Here is a 22,294-nt window from a genome sequence, read left to right as displayed (position 1 = left end):
CCTCCCAGCAACAACAAACAACTTCCATCTCTCTTCTCATGGTACAGGTAACAGTCACTCCATGTTCCCCAACACTACACATACTGCATCAGTGACTTACATCTGGGCACTTGGACAGTTGTGATATTCCATTAGAATATCCTCCAACCCTGAACTCACCGAACAGTCTGTCGTGGGACAGGAAAGCATGTCACAGAGCGGGTTCCTATCGAGCAGGAACCACAGCACAAGAATCATCCATGCTGTTCCTTGGGCAGGGCCAAAAATCAAAACACACTGCTAAAGCATCAGCCACACAAGAGCCATATATCCCTCAGACAGTGTTGTGTCAGTATGAAACAAATAATAGACTGTTTGCAAACTTCAACCCTGCTGAAGAGTTTCTTCTCCCTCGGTCTCCACATTAAAAAGGGACAGCACTGCAGTCTCTCATGAGTGCGCATTGGGAGCCTAGATGGCAATAGGTTCACATTGGCCCAACAGAAATGTCAAAACAGCCATCAGCATTACTGGTGGCTGTTTTGACATTTCAGTGACAACACATTTATGCCCAGGACCATAATGTTTCACTAGTTCATGTCTTTCCAATCTGTGGAATATTAAAAATCTAACAAATTGCTCTATAATGACTAGAGGTTGACAATGTGTGCGTACCTCATTTCAACACTACCTACAGTGGTTTACTTACCAGTAGAGTGTAGAGTGCTGTACTAGTGCGTACGTCTCGCTGTCTTCAATGATGACCTTGCAGCTCATGCAAGCAAAGCATTCAGGATGATACTTGTACTCACCAGCCACCTATGAAGAGGGAGGATGGATTAACAGTGAGAACACAGGAAAGAGAAGAGTTAATATTTGCAAAACGGAGGAACAGCTTTTAGTTGGCCTACGGATGTAAGTGAGAAAACGACCCAGGTGCACAAATCATGTCCCAACCAGGGAATCAGTTTTTGCTAAAATGTCAGGCATTGAGGGAAATAGTTGGTGGGGAAGATTTCATAATAGTGAACCACTCAATTACAGGCTTACAATGTGTCAGTTGCTGCTTTTGCTGTCACTTTTATTGCCCCGCCCACTCCTTCCACGGACTCCCACACTGACTCTGCCCCTGCTAATCTTCACCTCTGTATCACCAACACCCTGGATATCCTTGCCCCCATCATGAGGATGGGAATGAAGCCAGCTGCCAAGCGCACCATCTGCTATGACTGACCTAGCCTCTCTGAAACTCGAGTGCAGAGTGGCTGAGCAGAAGTGACAGGCATCGGGCACATCCACTGACAGACTGGTCTGCCGCCTGCTCCAAAGGTGATACAGACACTGCATTCAATTGAAGATGGTCCATATCCAAGCCCGCATCTGTGGTGCCACTAACAACACCGTCAAACGGTTTACAATTTTCAAGGAACTCGCCAATCCTACTGCAGTCTTCACTTCTCCCCTACCATCCCTTAGCATGTGGAACCGCAACACTGCACTCCCTGGCACAGGCCTACCGGGCCTCCCCTGAGCCCTTGCACCTCCTTACCCCTGCTTCCTATCCCACCCTAGCACTTCGCTTATTGCGCAGACCACCAGCACTCACCTCACCTCCCCCTCTCGCACTTCTTGTTCTGCACTTGCACAATCTGAATGTCACAATGCCTAGTTGGACCATAATTGTATATTTCTCCCTTGTCCGCACCCCCCACCCCTTTTTGTCTTGTGGTGCCTTGAAACACCATTTGTTGAATAGGCACCTTACAAATATCCAATAAAATAAATACAATGTGCCGCACATAGGGGCGATGAATATTCTACTTCACATGGGTAATCAAATAAAAAAAAATGAAAGGCACCTTAGTTAGCACTAGTTTGAATTGCTGGGATTACTGTGTTCTCTCTCAGCTCATAAAACAGTGACCAATGAGAAAGATAATCTATTCCACCCAACACATTTTTAAAACACAGAAGTTCCAGTTGCTCACGATTACTTTAAGACATCTATGGTACTCTCCAACCTTTTGCTGTCATTTTGAACCAGACTGTGCTTTTGGAGGCAAGTAAAGGCGGTTTGCTTTACTTACCTTGATTAGCTCATCTGTTCTGGGGGCACTGATCAGTCCCTACAACTATCAGGGTAGGGAGATTGACCTCCATTATGAAGGTCCCTGTTGGTTTTACACTCGCACCTCTTTATGGCTACTTGAGCGATATGTCCAGGATGGGCTGTTGTCCGCCTCTATTTTTCAAATATGTTTTACATTCTCGAATGCACTCTTGCATTTTACCACAAAATGCCTTTTAGTGTACCAAATGCTCTAAAAATGGCCATGCCATATCCTCTTGCCATCTTTTCTTTTGGCCTTCAACCTGCCCCCTCAGGACTGGATTTGCCACAAATGCCAAGCCCTTTCCTGGGCAAAGCCTCAGCTTTCCCAGGTTGTTTGTGGCTCGGACGGTCTGGTTCCAGTCCACATCCTGGCCAAGTGCTTGTTGCTGGGCAGATGTGGTGGCCAGAGGATGTCCAGGATTCGACAGCCACTTCCAGTTTGAATGGAGTAGGTCCTTACCACTGGTGGGCTAGGGGAACAATCCAGAAACAAATGTAGGATCAAATGAGGACTCCTATAGCTATTCTTCAGATCATAATTGGAGCCAAGACTCCTTCGAGGAGGAGCATCCCCCACACCCCTGTTGAAGACACAGAACTTGTTACAGCCATCCAGCATAGTCTTCTTACAATGTCCCAGCAAAGCCATGCTCCTTTGCTGATCACAGAAGGCCTTCATTGGTGCTTCAACCCCTGGACTGGTGGGAGCAACCAGTCTCAGCCACTGCCCGAGGATCCTGAGGATCCTGCCCTTGGAAGCCTTGGGAAGGGTCTCTGAACCATTCTGTGAGCTGATCAGCTTCCTCCTGGGCTTACCTCGCTTCATCAGTCTTGGAAATGCACAAACCCCCGACTTGTGAAACATGAGAGCTCCCCCTGAAGTTGCTGCTCTCCAGCATGAACGAGGCCTTGTAGGACCAGCTTCTTTGTTTCAGCTACAAGTGTCAAATTCAGCCCTTTGACTGCAGTGGCGATTGTCGATTTACATCTGCATTGTGTCCGGGGGTGTCCTCTGTTGTAGTCCACAATGTGGTGGTCCTTTCTTCATCATGCCAGAGTCGCCCAGCTGTACCGCCGACTAGCCGGACCTAAAGCCAGATGCTGACCTCTTGATGCTGACCCATGGGACCAAGACACAAAGCACAGGGGCTCAGTCAATTCAGGAGCTTCTGACGTGGTCCCTAAGGCAGATCGGAGTACAGGGGGTGAAATAACTGTTTTTACTCCCATACCGCCAAAGGGTTTAACAGGTAAAACATCCTTGCCTCTTACCCCTTCCCCATTCCAGACAGTGATCGAAGAGTTCTTGTCAAGGATCCTCCCCCTGGGCTTCCCTGAAAGGTGGTGGGATTGGAAGAGAACTTTCCAACCACTTTACTTGTACTGCTCTGAATGTCTATAACACAAATTGCCTGTTGGCCATGACAACATTTGTTCAGCCATCTTTATAGACTTAGCCTCCAGCAGAGGGTTTCATTGGGACGTGACTCAAAGCAATACAACCCATCTCTTCTAGCAAGGGAAAGACTTTTAAAGTGTAGAGCCTTACAATTAGAAGGCGGTGTATGTGTTAATTCCTTTATTCTGAACTATTACTTTTCAAATTGATTACTTATCTTGTCTTTTCTTCACTAGCTTTGTGTCGCGATCCCAGCTTGTATTACGCAATCGCTTCGCCCGCGTGCGGGAAAGGCACATCCCTGTCATCTCCCCCTGGCAGCTTGTGCTACAGCCAACGGAGAGAAAACTAAAAGACCCAGAGACCATCCGCGAACCAGCGCTCACGTGATGCAGGGGGACACATTCACAAGCGCACAGTCGGGCCGGTGATTTAAGAACTGAGTTTTCCCTGCATCAGCCCTTCTCAGCTGTACCCAAGAGTGGCGTGTTTGCAATCCCCTGTGCTTTCATCTGGATTTTTTGGATGGTGGCAATTTATTCATGGACTTAGTTTCTGGAATCCCATCAGATTGGCGACTAGGCTTTTTGGAACTTTTGGACTTTGGATCTGCTTTTCCCAACGGTCTTCTCTGGATTTGGACTTGGATTTTTGATTTGGAGCCATCACATCTTCAGTGGATTTGTGACTACTTTCTTCCCCTTCCCTTAGTTTTCTGTCTTTGTGCTGTCCAGGTTAGTTTTACCTATTCCACCTTCCTTTATCCTGGGCATCATTGTCCCTGGAGGTCCCTCCACCTGGATTCTGGTGCCTCTTATTTTTGGGGAACCGGTTCTCCGATTGTTGATGTTTTTTTCCCCTTTTTCTTTTCTGCTACGCCAAGTTCCTGGCAGCGCCTCCTTCCTGGGACCTTTTGAGTAAACAAATGGCTAGCAGAGTATTGTTCATCTCTCTGGCTGGTTTACTGCGAAGAAGGTGGTAATACAAGCCGGAACGGTTCACCATGGTACGTCTGCTCTCCCTGGCGTCCCTCAGGGCAAATGCGGGTACAAAGTTTAACTATTCCTTATACCAGATTCAAAAAGAAAGTCCTCGATATCCCCAGCTCCACTACTCAACAGTTCTGCATGAGAATGGTGTATGATCCATGAACAGAAGGTTCCTTCAGGCAGTTCCGGTTGTAGCGAGACTACACATCCAGTTTGTTGAGGCATGGTGCTGCTGGGGGGCTTTCACGGCATTATCCTTTCCTGTGCACATTTTGGCGAGTCTGGTAATAACAGGACTTGGAACTTTTATAGGCCCATGCCATTACTGGGCATCAACCAGATTCACACCTGTGGGAGGATTGTGATCACAGGACAGGGTTGTCCCTCAGCTGCTTTGTATTTCTATTTATTATAGGGAGTAAAACAAATTATCTCGATTGTCTAAAAAGGTGCCAGCTGGGAGGTAGGAAGGGGGTGAGGGATATCCACCTGATCACCCTTGCTGAGGTTCCACACTGAGTTCTAAACCATGGGCAATAGGCAAAGCGCTGATAGCAAGCAATGAAGAGGTCTCCGAGTTAAATTCATTTTGTCCTATTGCATGTGTGCTTTCATGTTGCAAGGTCACTGGTGTCTGAGTGCTTCTCATTCAACATTTATGAATTGGATCCACCCATAATCTGAACATACGTTGCCAGCATTAATAAGATTCAGATATTATGGTTAAAGCAGTAAATAAAGGCAGATGGGGAGCAGGTGCAAGTGGATCTAGGTCACCTGGCCTAGGCCCCGCCCACCTGGTGCCTTCCTTCCTGCCGCTCTTTTTCACCACTTAGCAAGCCCCACCCACCTGGTGCCTTCCTGCTTCCCGCTCTTTTTCACCACTTAGCAAGCCACACCCACCTGGTGCCTTCCTGCTTGCCGCTCTGTTTCCCTACTTAAGGAGCCCTCCAGCTTCTTTTCCTTTGCAGATAGGGAGCAGGTGCAAGTGGATCTAGGTCACCTGGCCTAAGCCCCGCCCACCTGGTGCCTTCCTGCTTGCCGCTCTTTTTTCACCACTTAGCAAGCCCTGCCCACCTGGTGCATTCCTGCTTCCCGCTCTTTTTCACCACTTAGCAAGCCACGCCCACCTGGTGCCTTCCTGCTCTGTTTCCCTACCTAAGGAGCCCTCCAGCCTCTTTTCCTTTGCAGATGGGGAGCAGGTGCAAGTGGATCTAGGTCACCTGGCCTAAGCCCCGCCCACCTGGTGCCTTCCTTCCTGCCGCTCTTTTTCACCACTTAGCAAGCCCCGCCTACCTGGTGCCTTCCTGCTTCTCGCTCTTTTTACCACTTAGCAAGCCACGCCCACCTGGTGCCTTCCAGCTTCACGCTCTTTTTTACCACTTAGCAAGCCACGCCCACCTGGTGCCTTCCTTCCTGCCTGCTGCTCTTTTTCACCACTTAGCAAGCCCCGCCCACCTGGTGCCTTCCTGCTCTTAGCAAGCCACGCCCACCTGGTGCCTTCCTGCTTGGACCTCTGTTTCCCTACTTAAGGAGCCCACCAGCTTCTTTTCCTTTGCAGATTGGGAGCAGGTGCAAGTGGATCTAGGTGACCTGGCATAAGCCCCGCCCACATGGTGCCTTCCTGCCTGCTGCTCTTTTTCACCACTTAGCAAGCCCCGCCCACCTGGTGCCGTCCTTCACCATCACCGCCTTGTGGCCAATGCTGGATTTGACTTTTATGGACTTCATTCATTCACGGTGCGTTGCTCTCTCTCAACTGTCATGCTGGACTTCCTTTGCATCTTGTACTCATGGTGTCCCTGAATCATGCTATTCCCATCTTCATCTTGTATCCTGGCTTGCAACATTGCGTTACTACTGACTTCTGCAATTGTATTCGCTCTCCACTCTTGCTTCTCCACTCTTTTTGACCGCTTACTCTCTGTTCTCTCCTCCCTTCCCTTCCCTTCTCCCTTTTCCTATCTCCTCCCCTTACTTTCTTCGATGCACTTACTCTATCAGAATTGTCCCTGGACCTAATATGATAGCAACCTCGTCCGTTTCCTCCACCCTCCCATTACTGTTTTTTTCCTCCCCACCACCCCTCCAGCACTATCTGAAATGTCGTCAGGCCTAGTATGATAGTCACTTGTTTTGTTCCTCCCCTCCCTTTCTGCACCCCTCTCCCTCACCTTTTGTTTTTCTCTGGCTCTACCAGAAATGTCTTCAGGCCTAGTATGGTAGTGGCCTGTCTGTTTCCATTTCCTTCCCACTCTCCCCCTCCCTTCCTTATCTATATCTTAGCTCTTGCACTATCTGAAATGTCGCCAGGCCGAGTACGATAGTCACATCCTTACTGTTCATGGCCTGTAAGAATGTGGTTGTATTTTCCCTTGTTCCTCCCTTGCCTTGAAGCGCTTTGAAACACAGTGTATAGGCGCTATATAAATAAACTATCATATCAATCACACCCTTACTCGTCATAGGTTTGTGGAGTGGATAAACAGTGTGCCATTAGTAATCAAATGTGGTTTGGGTATTACTGCCGGTAATTCAGTAGGTGGAGACAACTTTTTTTAGCACCTTGCACTCAGGATCACTATTAACCAGCTGGTAGGAGGAGAAGCAATTGGACAACACCCCAATTTCCTGTAGCAACAGGTAGCGACTCTACCCAGTGCCGGAGTATACCGAGGTAAAGAAGGGAGGTTGCACAAGCATCAAGAGGGAATCTTTAGAAGCTTGAGAATCAAAGCTGTCATAATTGTGATATACTTTAGATGGTTCCGCAAGTTCATACAACTGCTGCATAAAGGCGAGTGCAACAGTGGTGTGGGGCACAGATGTATACGTCATACATTGCTTCTGCCCCACCTCGATCAAGTATCGCACTGGTGAGAAGTGTTACTCACCAAGACAACCGTAGCGCCCTTATCCCAGGCAAGTACAAGACTGAGACCATTTAAGCTGAAGATGGCAAAAGCAGTCAAGCTAAAGTTGCAACATTAGTAGGCGCACGCACTAGACACCAAGTAGATATACACTCCACATGAAGGACAAATGCAGTAGGCCAAATATTTATTTTATTATGCATTTGTAAGGCGCTTATTTATCAATTAAATTTTGTTTCGAAGAAATTATATATTTCATGTATAAATATTAATTTATACATAAAATATATTAACATAGAAACCACAAGACATGAAGAACAACAACCAATGTATACGTGACTGCAAAATGAATGACATGCAAGCATAGCTCACTAACATAGAAACCAGAGTGTTACAGGGCAGTCATCGTCTTTAAAATGGACAGCGCAGCATGCTTTTAATTAGGGGAAGGCCTCAAGACTTCAAAAGAACTCGAAATGCTGAATCCACAGAAATACAGAGCTGTGCAGGTTGGCAATTAGAGCCAAGGTTAGAATGAGATCGGCAGGATGGGAATAGTAGCACGAAAGGCACAAGATAACAGTTCCCAAGACGCAAGCAGGATACTCCCAAAATCATTAAAAACAACCATCCTTTGTTTACCAAGGTGTCATGACCACTGCTTCCAAAGAGTCAGGACCTACCCAACATCCTTGGAAGCAGGCTCATAACATATACTATCGGCACCAGCAAGTCCCAATAGGGACCTTTTGGACCTTGTCCTGGCACCGGTGGTTCCAGGCTCGTAGCATGGACCCGTCCCGGCACAGGAAGCGCCGGGCTCATAACAAGTGTGAAAGTGCTTGGGTGGACCTACCTGCAGCAGACCATGCTGCTTACTTACCAGCAAGATGATGTTTCACTCTCTTCTGGCAGGGACTACTTTTCCTTCTGGGTGGGGCAGGCACCAATCCCTGGATCATTGATGCTGGACCCCTTCTGGAAGCAGGAACTCTTTTGCCTGGGCGAGGCTGTGGAAGAAGACACCTAAGCACTCCTATGGACTATTTAAACCACACCCGATTGGTGCAAGGTGCTTCGCGTTATTCTGCATCTGCAGCAGGACGCTCACCGTGTCAGCTCCAGCGAATCTTCAGTTCCGGATCCTGTGAATACGAAAATTACCTGCTGGGAACCAATCCTCAGTCTTCAGCAGCTCCTGCAAAACAAAAGGCACAGGTTAGGTAAAGGCAAAGTTAGCGGTTCAACTTACCCGATCCATCGGCAGCATTCAAGGCGTTTTTTCTGCATATCTCGTCCGGCATCGGGCCTGCAAAGACAAAGAACATTGGTTAGTAACGCTTAGTTACAAAACTGCTTACCTGTGTTACGCTCGCTCCAACTCTGCTCGCGCTGCATTCCGGCACCTGTAAAGACAAAAGAGACATTAAGGTGCATTCTACAGCCCTAGAGCAGCCTTTCTACTTACGTGCCTTCGTATGCACCATCTTCTTGTTACGCTCTCTGCCACGAACCTGGGGGGAGCATCTTCTTCGGCACCGACAGCATCTGAAAGGGAAAAGACAGACATTAAGGAGATAAGACATTTGAAGAGAGCAATCTAAAGGGAACTTTAATACTTACAAGTCACGCTCGTGCAGCACAGGGCGGCATCGCTCTCAACTTACCCTCTGCAATTAAGAGGCTGAACTCATATCCAGTGAAGTAACTGGACCCAGCGCCCCTGCATGAGACGCAGGATGGAGAGCCCAGCATTCACCTACTTAAGGTGAGCACAACAATCGACCGAGTACCACGGGGAGAGAGGGAGAGAGGGGCTTGGAACTTCTCCCAATCTTCCAGCCACTAATACCTTGATTTTCCACTTGCAGACACCTCACCCTTCAGGTCAAACTTTCGGTGAGAAAGGGGCCAAATCCGGGAGCCAAACGAATCCTACGCCTGACATTGAAGACAGTTTCACCGCCCAGTCAAGACCCGCGCCTCCGAGGGAACCAGGTGAGCGTTACAGAACGCGAAGCCTTACCACATATTTCCCGCCCAGGCGCAATGGAAACTTCAGACACAGACCAATTGGCCCAGTTGCTCGGGGAGTTGAGAGCAGAAGTACACGCAGCGCGCCAGGAAACAAATGCCCTAAGGAGGGAGTTAGTGGTTTCTAAGGAACGAACAGACGATTTGGCTAGACAATTGTTGCAAGCCCAAGCAGGACAAACTCCTCTGCCTACCCCTGGGGGGAGCCATGCTCCAACGACTTCCTCTAATCCGGTGCAAATTAATCTACCAGGAAATGTACCTTTGGCCCCGCCCGAACGCTTTTCAGGTGATCCGAAAAGATATGCTGTGTTCATCAATCAGTGTCGTTTGCACTTTTTGTGTAGACCTGCCGCTTTTCCACCGGACCAGGCTAAGGTGGCCTTCGTGCTCTCATATCTTAGTGGCAGTGCCGCAGATTGGTCTATTCCTTTAGTGACTCAGGATAACCCAATTCTTTACAATTTCCAGGACTTCCAAGCTAGTATGGAAAGATTGTTCGCAAGACATTCTCAGGGACAGGCCCTGGACAATGAACTTCTTTCACTACGACAGGGCAATCAAGATCTTCTGGCCTACATTGCATCATTCAACAGACTAGTGGTTGAAACCGGATAGCCGGAGGATAAGAGGATCACCCTTTTCTACAGAGGCCTGCGTGGAGAACTCAAAGACGTTCTGGCTCAGGTGGTGAATCCTCCACAAGACTGTTCCGAATACATCGATCTGGTGGTTCAATTGGATCATAGAATACAAAATCGAAAAGCCGATCGTTCCAGAATTGAGACTCGAACTTTTTCAAGACCACAGAGTTCCGCTAAAGGAAATGATACCGTGGAACCCATGCAGATTGGGGTTGTGAAAGGACCTCTAACCCAAAAGGAAAGGGAAAGGAGAAGACAACTGCAATTGTGCCTCTATTGCGGAAACTCAGGGCATTTCCTTCAAGATTGCCCAGTGAAACCAAGGAAGAAGATAGTAGGAGCTTCCGATAAAGGTGCCAAAGGTTCCGAGTCGGAAAACGACCTCGCCCGACAAGTGTAGAGGTCCGCTTACCGAGCGTTAAAACCAGTTCTTTGACCTCGCATTTCATCATGCCCATGGTCCTCGTGTGTCCAGAACAACCCAATCGTATGCATGCCATTAAAGCATACATTGATAGTGGCGCAATCGGCAATTACGTGGACTGTGAATTGGCCGCCAGGATGAATCTATCTCTTTGTCCTAAGACGGTGAAAGACGTCATCACCACCGTGAACGGTACGGAAATAGCTTCCGGACCAGTAACTCACACCACCATGGAAGTGACGTTGGTAAGCCAAGATGGACATCAAGAGAAGATCGTGTTTGATGTGATCAAGGCTCCGCAGTTTCAAGTTATCCTGGGAATCCCTTGGTTGGAGAAACACAATCCCCAAATCGATTGGCGAGCAAAGACAATCCGGTTTCCAGAATGCGCTCCTACCTGTTATCCTCAGCCTACCACTAAGCTAGTAGCAACTACTTCTGAGAGTCATCACCTGCCTCCTGAATACCGGGAATTTCAGGATGTCTTTCGGAAAGATCAAGCTAATTCGCTGCCTCCTCACAGATCATACGACTGCCAGATAGACTTGGTTCCGGGATCCACTCCTCCGTGCAGTCGAATTTATGCCCTCACAGAACCTGAAAATCTTCACCTGAGGCAGTATGTGGACCAGTACCTGGCTAATGGATTTATCCGTCCTTCGAAGTCCCCAGCCTCTTCAGCTTTGTTCTTCGTTCCAAAAAAAGAAGGAGACCTGAGAACATGTAAAGATTACCGTGCCCTGAACCAGATTACGATTAAGAACAGATATCCGTTACCATTGATCCCTGAACTTCTTGACCAAGTTAAAAGTGCCTGTATCTACACAAAGCTGGACCTCAGAGGAGCTTACCATTTAGTACGAATAAAAGAGGGCGACGAATGGAAGACGGCCTTTCGTACTAAATATGGACTGTTCGAGTATCAAGTAATGCCCTTTGGGTTATGCAACGCACCGGCTGCTTTTCAGTATTTTATGAATGACGTCCTCAGAGAGCTCATCGACGTATGTGTAGTTGTCTATATTGATGACATTCTGGTCTACTTGTCCTCTGAGGCGGATCATCGAAAACACGTCACAGCAGTACTGGAGAGGCTCCGAAAACACAGACTTTTTGCAAAGCTGGAGAAATGCGTTTTTCATGTCACGGAGGTCGAATTTTTGGGATTTATTTTGTCACCTAATGGAGTCCACATGGACTCAAGAAAAGTGGACGCTATCATTAAGTGGCCCTCACCAACGTCTGTGAAAGGAGTTCAAAGCATGTTGGGCTTCGCCAACTTTTATCGTAGATTTATTCCTGATTTTTCTCAAGTAGTCCAACCCATTACTGCCCTTCTCAGAAAGAATAAACGTTTCGAGTGGTCTACGGAGGCTGAACAAGCTTTTCAGGAACGAAAAACAAAATTCACCTCGGCTCCAGTTTTAAAACATCCTCGCCCGGAACTTCCCTATATCGTGGAGACTGATGCTTCCAGTCTCGCAATGGGAGCAGTGCTCTCGCAAAGAGACCCAGAAACAAACCAGTTACACCCAGTAGCATTTTGGTCCCGCAAATTTTCGGCTCCCGAAATCAACTATACCATTACAGATAAGGAACTTTTGGCTATTAAGTCCGCCTTCAAAGCCTGGCGGCATTATCTCCTGGGAGCCCGACACACAGTCACCGTCATCACGGATCATCGTAATTTACAGTACCTTAAATCAGCCAAAGCTCAATCCTCTAGACAACTTCGCTGGGCATTATTTTTTGCCGAATTCGACTTTGTGATAACCTACCGACCAGGCAACAAGAATGGTAAAGCAGATGCTCTCTCCCGAATTGGAGTAGATGAACTCACGACCAATCCTGAACCAGTACCCATAATTCCGGAACAGAGAATCCTGGGTTTGATAAGTGCACAAACCATTAAAGACCTTGAAGCTAAAGTTAAAGAACTTCTGACTCCAGCAGAAGTGCAAGACTGGCAACTCAAGGGAAAAGATTTTACAATGGATAAGAACTTACTATGCTTTCGAGGAAGATTATATCTACCATGTACCGACTTACAAAGACAGGTGATCTCTTGTTACCATGACTCCTTAATGGAAGGACATCCCGGCATAGCCAAAACGTCGGAAAAGATAAAAAGACATTTCTGGTGGCCGTCTTGGAGAAAGGACATTAAGGATTTCATAAATTCCTGTGGTGTGTGCGCGCAAAGCAAAAGCCAGAAGGAGAAGCCAGCAGGTCTCTTACATCCAACAGACATTCCTCCACACCCATGGCATACTCTCTCCATGGACTTCATCACGGATTTACCACCATGCTCCGGATTTAATACAATCTTAGTGATTGTGGACCTATTCTCGAAGATGGCTCATTTTATCCCATTGAAAGGGTTACCTACAGCTTCAATTCTGGCCCGAGAGTTCCTCGAAAACATTGTTCGGTTGCACGGCTTTCCTTCAGTTTTAATCTCAGATAGAGGAAGTCAATTTATTTCCCACTTCTGGCGGAGTTGTTGTCGCCTAGCCCAAATTGACGTAAGGCTTTCAACCAGCCATCATCCCCAGACCGACGGGCAGACCGAGAGGACCAACCAAACCCTGGAACAGTATCTGCGCTGCATGTTACAACAGTCGGAGGGCACTTGGAAAGACATTCTCTGGATTGCAGAGTACGCTTATAATAATTCAGTCCATGCCGGAACCGGAAAAACTCCTTTTTTTCTTTTATATGGACTCCACCCTCGCACTTCAAATCTTGATCCACCTCAAAATCTTGGGACACCCGCTGTAGATCATCTGCATTCTACAATCACTCAAGCCTTTAAAGAGGCCACGTCTCACCTTAAGCGGGCCAAGGAACAATACAAGAAGTGTGCGGACATACATCGAAAGGAAGCTCCTCAATATCTTGTGGGAGATCAAGTCTGGCTATCCACCAAACATTTACCTCTAAAAGGACCGCGTACTTTCAATCCGCGATACCTGGGACCTTACCCAATCACTGCCATAATTAATCCAGTGGCAGTTATATTGGGCCTACCTGCCCATATGAAAATACATCCAGTTTTCCACGTTTCTCTACTAAAACCCTTGCAACCTGGAACCCGTTTGACGAAATCTCCAGACCCTATTCTTATGGACGGAGAACTGGAATTCGAAATACAAGACATCTTAGACTCCAAGATTTCCAAATCAAAATTATACTTTTCATGCACCCCGTCTGGTTAAGAAGTTTCATCGAACTTTTCCTGATAAACCGAAACCCCCGGAGAAGACGAATTTGGGAGGGGCCTTGAGGGGGGGTGCTGTCATGACCACTGCTTCCAAAGAGTCAGGACCTACCCAACATCCTTGGAAGCAGGCTCATAACATATACTATCGGCACCAGCAAGTCCCACTAGGGACCTTTTGGACCTTGTCCTGGCACCGGTGGTGCCAGGCTCATAGCATGGACCCGTCCCGGCACAGGAAGCGCCGGGCTCATAACAAGTGTGAAAGTGCTTGGGTGGACCTACCTGCAGCAGACCATGCTGCTTACTTACCAGCAAGATGATGTTTCACTCTCTTCTGGCAGGGACTACTTTTCCTTCTGGGTGGGGCAGGCACCACTCCCTGGATCATTGATGCTGGACCCCTTCTGGAAGCAGGAACTCTTTTGCCTGGGCGAGGCTGTGGAAGAAGACACCTAAGCACTCCTATGGACTATTTAAACCACACCCGATTGGTGCAAGGTGCTTCGCTTTATTCTGCATCTGCAGCAGGACGCTCACCGTGTCAGCTCCAGCGAATCGTAAGTTCCGGATCCTGTGAATACGAAAATTACCTGCTGGGAACCAATCCTCAGTCTTCAGCAGCTCCTGCAAAACAAAAGGCACAGGTTAGGCAAAGGCAAAGTTAGCGGTTCAACTTACCCGATCCATCGGCAGCATTCAAGGCGTTTTTTCTGCATATCTCGTCCGGCATCGGGCCTGCAAAGACAAAGAACATTGGTTAGTAACGCTTAGTTACAAAACTGCTTACCTGTGTTACGCTCGCTCCAACTCTGCTCGCGCTGCATTCCGGCACCTGTAAAGACAAAAGAGACATTAAGGTGCATTCTACAGCCCCAGAGCAGCCTTTCTACTTACGTGCCTTCGTATGCACCATCTTCTTGTTACGCTCTCTGCCACGAACCTGGGGGGAGCATCTTCTTCGGCACCGACAGCATCTGAAAGGGAAAAGACAGACATTAAGGAGATAAGACATTTGAAGAGAGCAATCTAAAGGGAACTTTAATACTTACAAGTCACGCTCGTGCAGCACACGGCGGCATCGCTCTCAACTTACCCTCTGCAATTAAGAGGCTGAACTCATATCCAGTGAAGTAACTGGACCCAGCGCCCCTGCATGAGACGCAGGATGGAGAGCCCAGCATTCACCTACTTAAGGTGAGCACAACAATCGACCGAGTACCACGGGGAGAGAGGGAGAGAGGGGCTTGGAACTTCTCCCAATCTTCCAGCCACTAATACCTTGATTTTCCACTTGCAGACACCTCACCCTTCAGGTCAAACTTTCGGTGAGAAAGGGGCCAAACCCGGGAGCCAAACGAATCCTACGCCTGACATTGAAGACAGTTTCACCGCCCAGTCAAGACCTGCGCCTCCGAGGGAACCAGGTGAGCGTTACACAAGGGCAATAAAATAACACGCCAACAGAATCCATGAAGAATAATTCAAGTGGAAACAGAAAACCTGGCACACATTTTAAAATTAGCTCAATTGCCAATAAATAGGAATTGAGTCCATTTCATTCACGGTCCCCTACACGTGACTTATAAAATTGGAGAACACTGGCTATTCATTAGCAGCCAAAATAGGATAGGACATCTGCAAGACAAGTACACACCAACACCGACATAAGCCACCTTGCAAAGGAAGTGCCCAGTCGCAAGGCCCAAGGCTGAGGGGATGATATCTTATTTAAATGAACAAAGGACATTCCATGGGCCTCTCTCCCCCTCCATCCCGACTGGCTCATGTCTTGACGACCCGCTCAGTGTCCAAGGTTGGTTAGCAAGAGGCCAACCAAACTCTGTAGTGTCCTGCCACCATCTAGTCAGAAGCCAACCAATCCCCTAACAAATAAATGATGTAGTTTACCTTTATCAAATAGGGATGGTCTCCAGGTGGAGCCATCAGATAAGATTGACCCAATTAACTGTAACCCCTATGTGATCCATATGTAGCCACATCTCTCTACCAATCCCCATTCTCCATAGGTTTTGTAAAATTGTGATGCATGATGCCATATAGGATGCATCCAAGGTACTTAAAGTGTTGTTTTGTATGTATTCAATGAGAGCCTCAGGATTCTAATGTGTGTACGCTGCCCCAGCTTTATTTTGATGATAATGAAGCTGGGTTTTGCCATGCACTGTCTCTTTCATCACTGAATCCAGTTTTACCAGGGAATTTTGGGCCCGCCTCAACAGTGGAGTACAGGTGGGGTGGATAGCGCAAGTGCAACCTCCACTGGCTGCAGAAGCAATGGAAATCTGGAACTTTTTAATGTGTTATGTGTCAAGAAATCTAGATACATAAACACATGAATCCCGCATTATTAGTAAACAAGGAACCAAATTAACCCATATAAAATAAAAAATAAGTCTCCCTACTGTTCATTGATCGTGATAATTTATAAAGCGCATACTGCAAATCTTATTCGTCCATTTGCGCCGGTCATCATTGAAGAGAAAGCACTGAAAAGCTGAATAATGTGGCACCAAACAATTATCCAAGAAAAAGCCTTAGAAACTGGGATGGGTAGGCTTTCAGGCAGTAGATGCCATTGGCTATGAAGCCAGACACAGAAATGATGATCACCGTTGGTAACAGTTTTGAGGGCCAGGAGTAAAACATTGTTGCACACCACAGTAATATTGATGCAGATCTTCAAAGACATTTTTGTTCCAGATATAGACATTTAAATAGGATGCCTTTTAATTTTTTACATTAAGCCACTGGAAGGTTTTACGACCATGAGAAAACTCACTGCACTTTTTCAGCTCCTGCACCATCATGACAGTAATGGCTCTTTGCAACCCTGGGAGACCTGCAAAGAGGGTTTTGCAGTAGTCCAGGGTTAACATAGCCCCTTATACTGCAGAGTAATCTTCCACAGGAACAAAATGGTAGAGTTTGCTTCAAAGGGTTAAGCTTAAAAGAGCAGCATCGTTTAACCTGAAGGATGCAAGGCGAGAGACATCAAATGATTCATAAGATGGCTAAGGTTACGAAACTTGCAATAGGCTTGATGATCTTTCCCCTTTCTGTAATGGTATGGCAGGCTGAAGAACAATGCTCTAGAGGGGTGCCTATAGCTATGCCAGAGGCTAAAATGAATTCAAAATCTTCCAGCCATCATCTTAGTTTTGTTCACGCGAGATTGTGTCAGAATGAAGTGAAGCCGCATAGAAGGAAAATGTGATCTAGAAATAGAAGTACATCGAATGAGACTTTGTTTTCAATTTGTTAACGAAGCCACTTGATCCTGATCCAAGACTGATTAGTTGTGAAACGGCCACCAGCATGGTAGAGTTGAGACGCAGGGTAAGGTTAAGAAGTTTGCTATCAGTGTTTAAATGATACCCAATATGGAATTGTTGGATAATGTTAAATAGCGGCCAGATGTAAAGATTGCAAGAGGACATTGGGGAACCCTGCTGGACACCAAAGGGAGTGCTAGCAATGATGGATCTGCAACAACCAATAACTTGCTGGGATACATCCCAGAAGAAGTTATGTAAACCAGTCGAGGGCATCGGGGGATACATACAGGAAGGCATCAGGGTCAGAGGTGCTAATACACCACATTGAAGGTTGCCAAAAGGTCAATAGACAGATCAGAGCAGTGGCCAGCGTCAAAAGACTTCTAAGGCAGCAGTCCATACTGACAAGCGGGTAGTGTGTCCCAGGACCAAGGTGGAATCCTGAATGGTGGCTATCCAGAATGTTGTTGTCAAAGTCTTGCAATTGATAAGTGCAGTAGCCTCCAAACATTTAACCAGAAGATGAAGTAAGGCAATAGGCCAGTAGTGGTCTGTATTAGCTAGGTCCAAAGAATGTTTTTCCTAAGTGCATGAATAAGAGCATGTTTAATGCACAGAGGCAAGGAATTCACCCTAAATAAGCCATTCAAGATCTGAGTAATGGATGGGATTTAATAAAATAAAAATAAACTAGGAAAATCACAGATGACGGAGGTCAGAATAGGATTGGCCGGAAGGCAGAAGTTTCAAAAAAGGAGCTTAGAAAATGTCTTCTAAGGAGGCAAGTGACAAAGTAAACTGATTCGGGCACAAGATATTTGGTAAAAACATGGTAATATGAGCTCTCTCATGGCCATCATGCAATGAATGGGTCGTTTATACTCCTAATCAGAACACAAACAAATTAAAAAATGCCATGGCAAGGTTTGAGAGATGGAGCAAAAGATCTTGAAAATGTGTGAGAAAAGGTCACAAGTGTGGCAATACTCTACAGATGGCCCAGACCTTCCTTATGTTATCATGAATTCTCACATCATAGAATTATTTTTTTGTATGATGGATGGATGGATGGAATGAAGGCAAAGTGTAAGAGCATAACAACATTTTATCCTCAGTGATTTTTTTGCCTTTGCTTCAGTTTCCTGTAAGTTTCTTAACATGGTCAGAGAACCAAGGGGCATCCATCTTTTTGGTTTTATGTACCATGGCGGGGTATAGGATAAAGAAGGCTGCACTGACTGTTTTTGCACCTAGTCACTTGATGACGGCTGTTGGCTGTATAGTAAGAGCAATCTGATAAAGGGGCCACAACTGATACAAGCGTGACCTTTAGAGATCATCCAGGGGTTAAAGATGAGAGCAGGAGAAACCAGAAGACCTTGGGATGCGAGCGCGTTAGGAGAGTTCTCCTAAAGTCCCACTTGGAGGCAAGACTTTAGTAAGCTATACAAGTGGTTTGCAGATCCCCCCAACTCTTATTATCAGTTTGTACTACTGAAAGTGAGCGTCCCCCAAAAGGCATATAACATTCCCCAATGAGAGTCAATGATGGACACACCCCTGGAGGGAATGAGACCAAGACCAAGTGCAGTTGAAAGTAAAAGTCTTTTTGATCTAAATTGATATAGGGCATGCAAAGGACTCTGCAAACTCCGAGAGCGCTCTGTCTGACAATAGCAAAAACCGTCATTTATATTACAAATACACGTCATGCATGAGCTAAGTTATACGGGCCACAGTCTTGAGGACTGGATGGCGACGACTAGCTACTATGTAAGGTGTAGGCGCGGTGCTCCATGATTGGCGGGGAGCCACGTGGTGGCATCACCGAGTGCTTGGGTCAGCTGGGCTCATCGGGGTAGAGTCAGGGCGCAAGCTGTCCACGGAGATGCACTACTTTGGTGCTATCAATTTGCCCTTTTCGTCACAACCGTCTATGTCAAAGTGGTATGTAAAACCTAAAACCTACAACACATCAATCTAATACCAGGGAGGGGACACATAAAAACAGTATGCAATACGAGGCTTCCTTCATACATCATCGTAAAGTTGTCATTAACAAAGGATCTCCTCTCGTGGTCTCTTATCAGGGGGCACGGGTTAGGCTACCTTTATCATTCTACTCTGTTAGATGTTAGATGTAGTGAGTGATGGTTTTACGGTATGTTAGTACAGTGGCAAATAACTGTTTTTATGGCCCATTAAGCTTAGGGTGAACTGGAATACTATTGGGTCGGAGGGGGCACATAGCTAATACCTCAGAAAGGCGGTGGGCGTTGGGGCCGTGTGACTCGTAATTCTTCTTGGCATGGTATACAGTGATTTTATGGTGGCATCTGGTGTCGGAGGCATGGGGGAAGATAAATGCTTGGTGCAGGTCCAGCAGGAATGCAGGGAGGTGTAGCCGTACTGTTCCAACAACAGAAACCCGGGGACCTTCAAGCTCCGGCAAGCCTTGAAGGGAGGAGGGGGGGTTAGATGTGCAGCTCTCCAGAGGAGGGGAAGATGGCCTTGTAACTTTTGCGGGTCCCCGTTTACTGGACGGCATGATCTTTATTATTTTCAGGATTAAAAGAGAAAATTATAATTTACAGCACACAACGTTTTTCATTCTGTTGCTTGGAGCCCATGAGGAAAATGAACATAAAACGTGAGGTAGAACAAGGTTGGTGGATGCATCGATCCCAGTGACAAATTACAGCATCATACTTCTGATCGAATGCCAAGTTCAACTAACATTCCAATCAACATCAGATGTGGTTCACTGCTTCAATAGGTTCACACATGTCACAATCATATCATAAACAGGCTTTTTATGCATTTCTTTTTTTAACCGTTTTACAATAGCAGCACTCATGTGTCAGTAAAGGGTAGATTTGTGTGCACATACATTTCACATCTTTACACGGAGATGTCTTGGGGTGAGCAAGTCATACCACTTTAACATGGCAATTCAGGTTTTAAACCTTTTTTCGCAAATGGCTTAGCAGCATGAATAAGACTGGGAGGCACATGGATTTAACATGCAGGTTTAACATTTCACCCAGGGGGACAGGGATGGGGGGGGGGGTCATGAACACTACATATCATGAACGTGGTGGTCTGTGGGGGGTCAAGGTATCTTTCATAGGGACAACTTTGTTCTTTTCCAGACCCCAACTAAAAGTCAGGTCATCGCAAGGGCAATGATGTACTGCGGAAGGTAAATGATAGTGTTCGTTTTGTTACTTGTTCGCATCTAGTTGCTCGTGAGAGCGGGCCTTCAGCGGAGCTGCCATGGGGAGGAGGCTGGGGGGGGGTAAGTGCAGGCTTGCTGTGCGCGATCAAGTGGGGGTGAGCTGCAGTTTCTGTAGGCGGCCTGTTCCACAGTGGCCTGGGTTTAGTATACTTAAAATTGAGTTTAAATGCATAACAAAATGGAGTCTATGTCATGTTACATGGTGAGGCGTGCAGCCTGACGTGTCGATCCGCAGCCACCCTGCTTCCCGGGCCCAGGTGCATGGGGGGCTGCCGACGAGTCATGAGCCTCAAGTAGGTGGGCAATGTGGTGGAGGGGGGTCCTAAAGACCTGTCCTCCGATACACTACTCAAGGACCTTGGTAGAGTGGAGGAGCAGTCAGGCTTATCTTAAGAGGAAAATGTGAGCTGTAGGTAAGTACACTGAACCCAGTCGGTAATGCACATCAGAGAAACACACATAAATGTATATTAAAATATAGATGTATTATATTTACACAAGAGTCACGGTTAGATACTTAGCACTATAAACCAACACAGGTGTATACTTTTCAATACTTCCAAAGGGTCACTTCTTAGTTGGTAGTTGCTGAACACCTACAATTGTTACAGGATTTTGACAGTTCTATTGGTAATAACACACCCACAAAATAATACAGTAATTGTATTTAGTCTGCATACACATATAAGATAGTGATTTTTGGGAAGGAAATCAGTTGGCTTGTGTTATCCTAGCAGAGCTTCAGGTTCTAGGGGCAGTTTCGTGGCACATCGAGTCTTTCAAAGTCAAAAACGCAACCGTAGCTAAAAGGCAGTTTGTAGCAGCTTAAAGTCTTGCAAAGCAGTAGAAATCAAAAGTTCCTGTGGATACTTTCTAGTCTCTAGGAAGAAAGATACAAGAAGGCTTAATCAACATTGGAGACCCTGTTAAAGGACTCGCTAAAAAGGGACAAAAGCAGCAGCTTGGGTACGAGGTAAGAGGTGGTTGCCCTGGACACCTCTTTGTGCACTCCAATGCTCTGGAGTGACTTTCTGGAATCGGGTGGATGCTCCGCGATTTTGCAGCTCTGGACCAGACCTCTGGATTCCTTGGTCAAATGACTGAAAGCAGGACTGGACGGGATCACTCAGCAGCAGTCTCGAGGGAGGATATGTGGCACGACTTTCAGCAACTTCTCTGGTCACTATGCAGTTTTAGCGCCTTCTCTGCAGCAACAACAAAGAACACGGATCGCTCGGTCAATCTTCAATTCTTGCAGTCCCACACTCTGATGAGGGGGTCTGGGTGCGTTGAATTGGATCGCTGGAGTGTCCTTGAGGGATCAGCAAATATTTGGACGGATTCAGCCTTTCCATGACTGTGCACTCGAAATGGGCAGCAGATCTCCTGGTATGGGGGTTCCACAGCTCTGGAAACTCACAGGACCTCGGGAGATGGCTCAAATTAAAGTTCGTATTAGGTCAGTTTCCCACTAGCCAAAGGGAAGGAGTCCTCTTCCGAGCTCCTCTGTTGCACAGAAAACTGGGTCAAGACAGCAGTGATCGCTTCACTTTGTTGAAAAGGGTCTGCATGCGTTTCTGGTCATCTTCTTTGGTTACTTCAGCTTCAATCGGTCTACTTGCTTTTCACTCCAAGAGCCTCAACTTTTATAGTGTTCCAGCGCACACTCGTCTGCAATCTCGCTCAGCAATTTACAGAGAGGGGCATTTGGCTGTCCAATCAGGACAGCTAGACTCCAGTGGGCGGTCGCTGGTTGCATTCAGGCACTCTGGCAGACAAAGGAAGGAGGGGGGTTGGAAACTCCTCCCCCACTTCTTGTCTGCCCAGACACTCTGGAACCTAGGCGGGGACACCCAAAGGTTCCTGCCAAAAGCAAAACACACACACAGGCCTCCCCCCTCCTAAAAAAGTAGAAGGGCTAACAAAGAACAACCACGCTAGGCATGGCGAAAAAAGAAGGGAGGTCCCAAGCTGGTACTTGGGTGCCATCCCCTATATGCACTACAGAGTCTATGGACATAGCGTGCAGTACAAAAATGACAATAGTTGGTAGAACACGTCCAGTGCCATCAACCATACCTA

At 46.9% G+C, this 22,294-nt stretch overlaps 1 protein-coding gene across 3 annotated transcripts in view; it reads right to left on the bottom strand.

Annotated features, from left to right (window-relative positions):
- Window positions 1-22,294, bottom strand: part of LIMK2 (LIM domain kinase 2) — a 456,718-nt gene that overhangs the window by 228,781 nt on the left and 205,643 nt on the right. For all 3 annotated transcript variants that reach the window (XM_069619797.1, XM_069619798.1, XM_069619799.1), the window contains one exon: window positions 689-798. In XM_069619797.1, coding sequence (XP_069475898.1) covers window positions 689-798 — 110 coding nt within the window. The remainder of the gene's footprint in view (window positions 1-688; window positions 799-22,294) is intronic.

This window comes from Ambystoma mexicanum, chromosome 10, assembly GCF_040938575.1.
Source record: "Ambystoma mexicanum isolate Mex_15411 chromosome 10, UKY_AmexF1_1, whole genome shotgun sequence".
Lineage (NCBI taxonomy): Eukaryota > Metazoa > Chordata > Amphibia > Caudata > Ambystomatidae > Ambystoma > Ambystoma mexicanum.
Note: the sequence above shows the minus strand (reverse complement) of the source record. Positions and strands in the feature narration are given on the sequence as shown.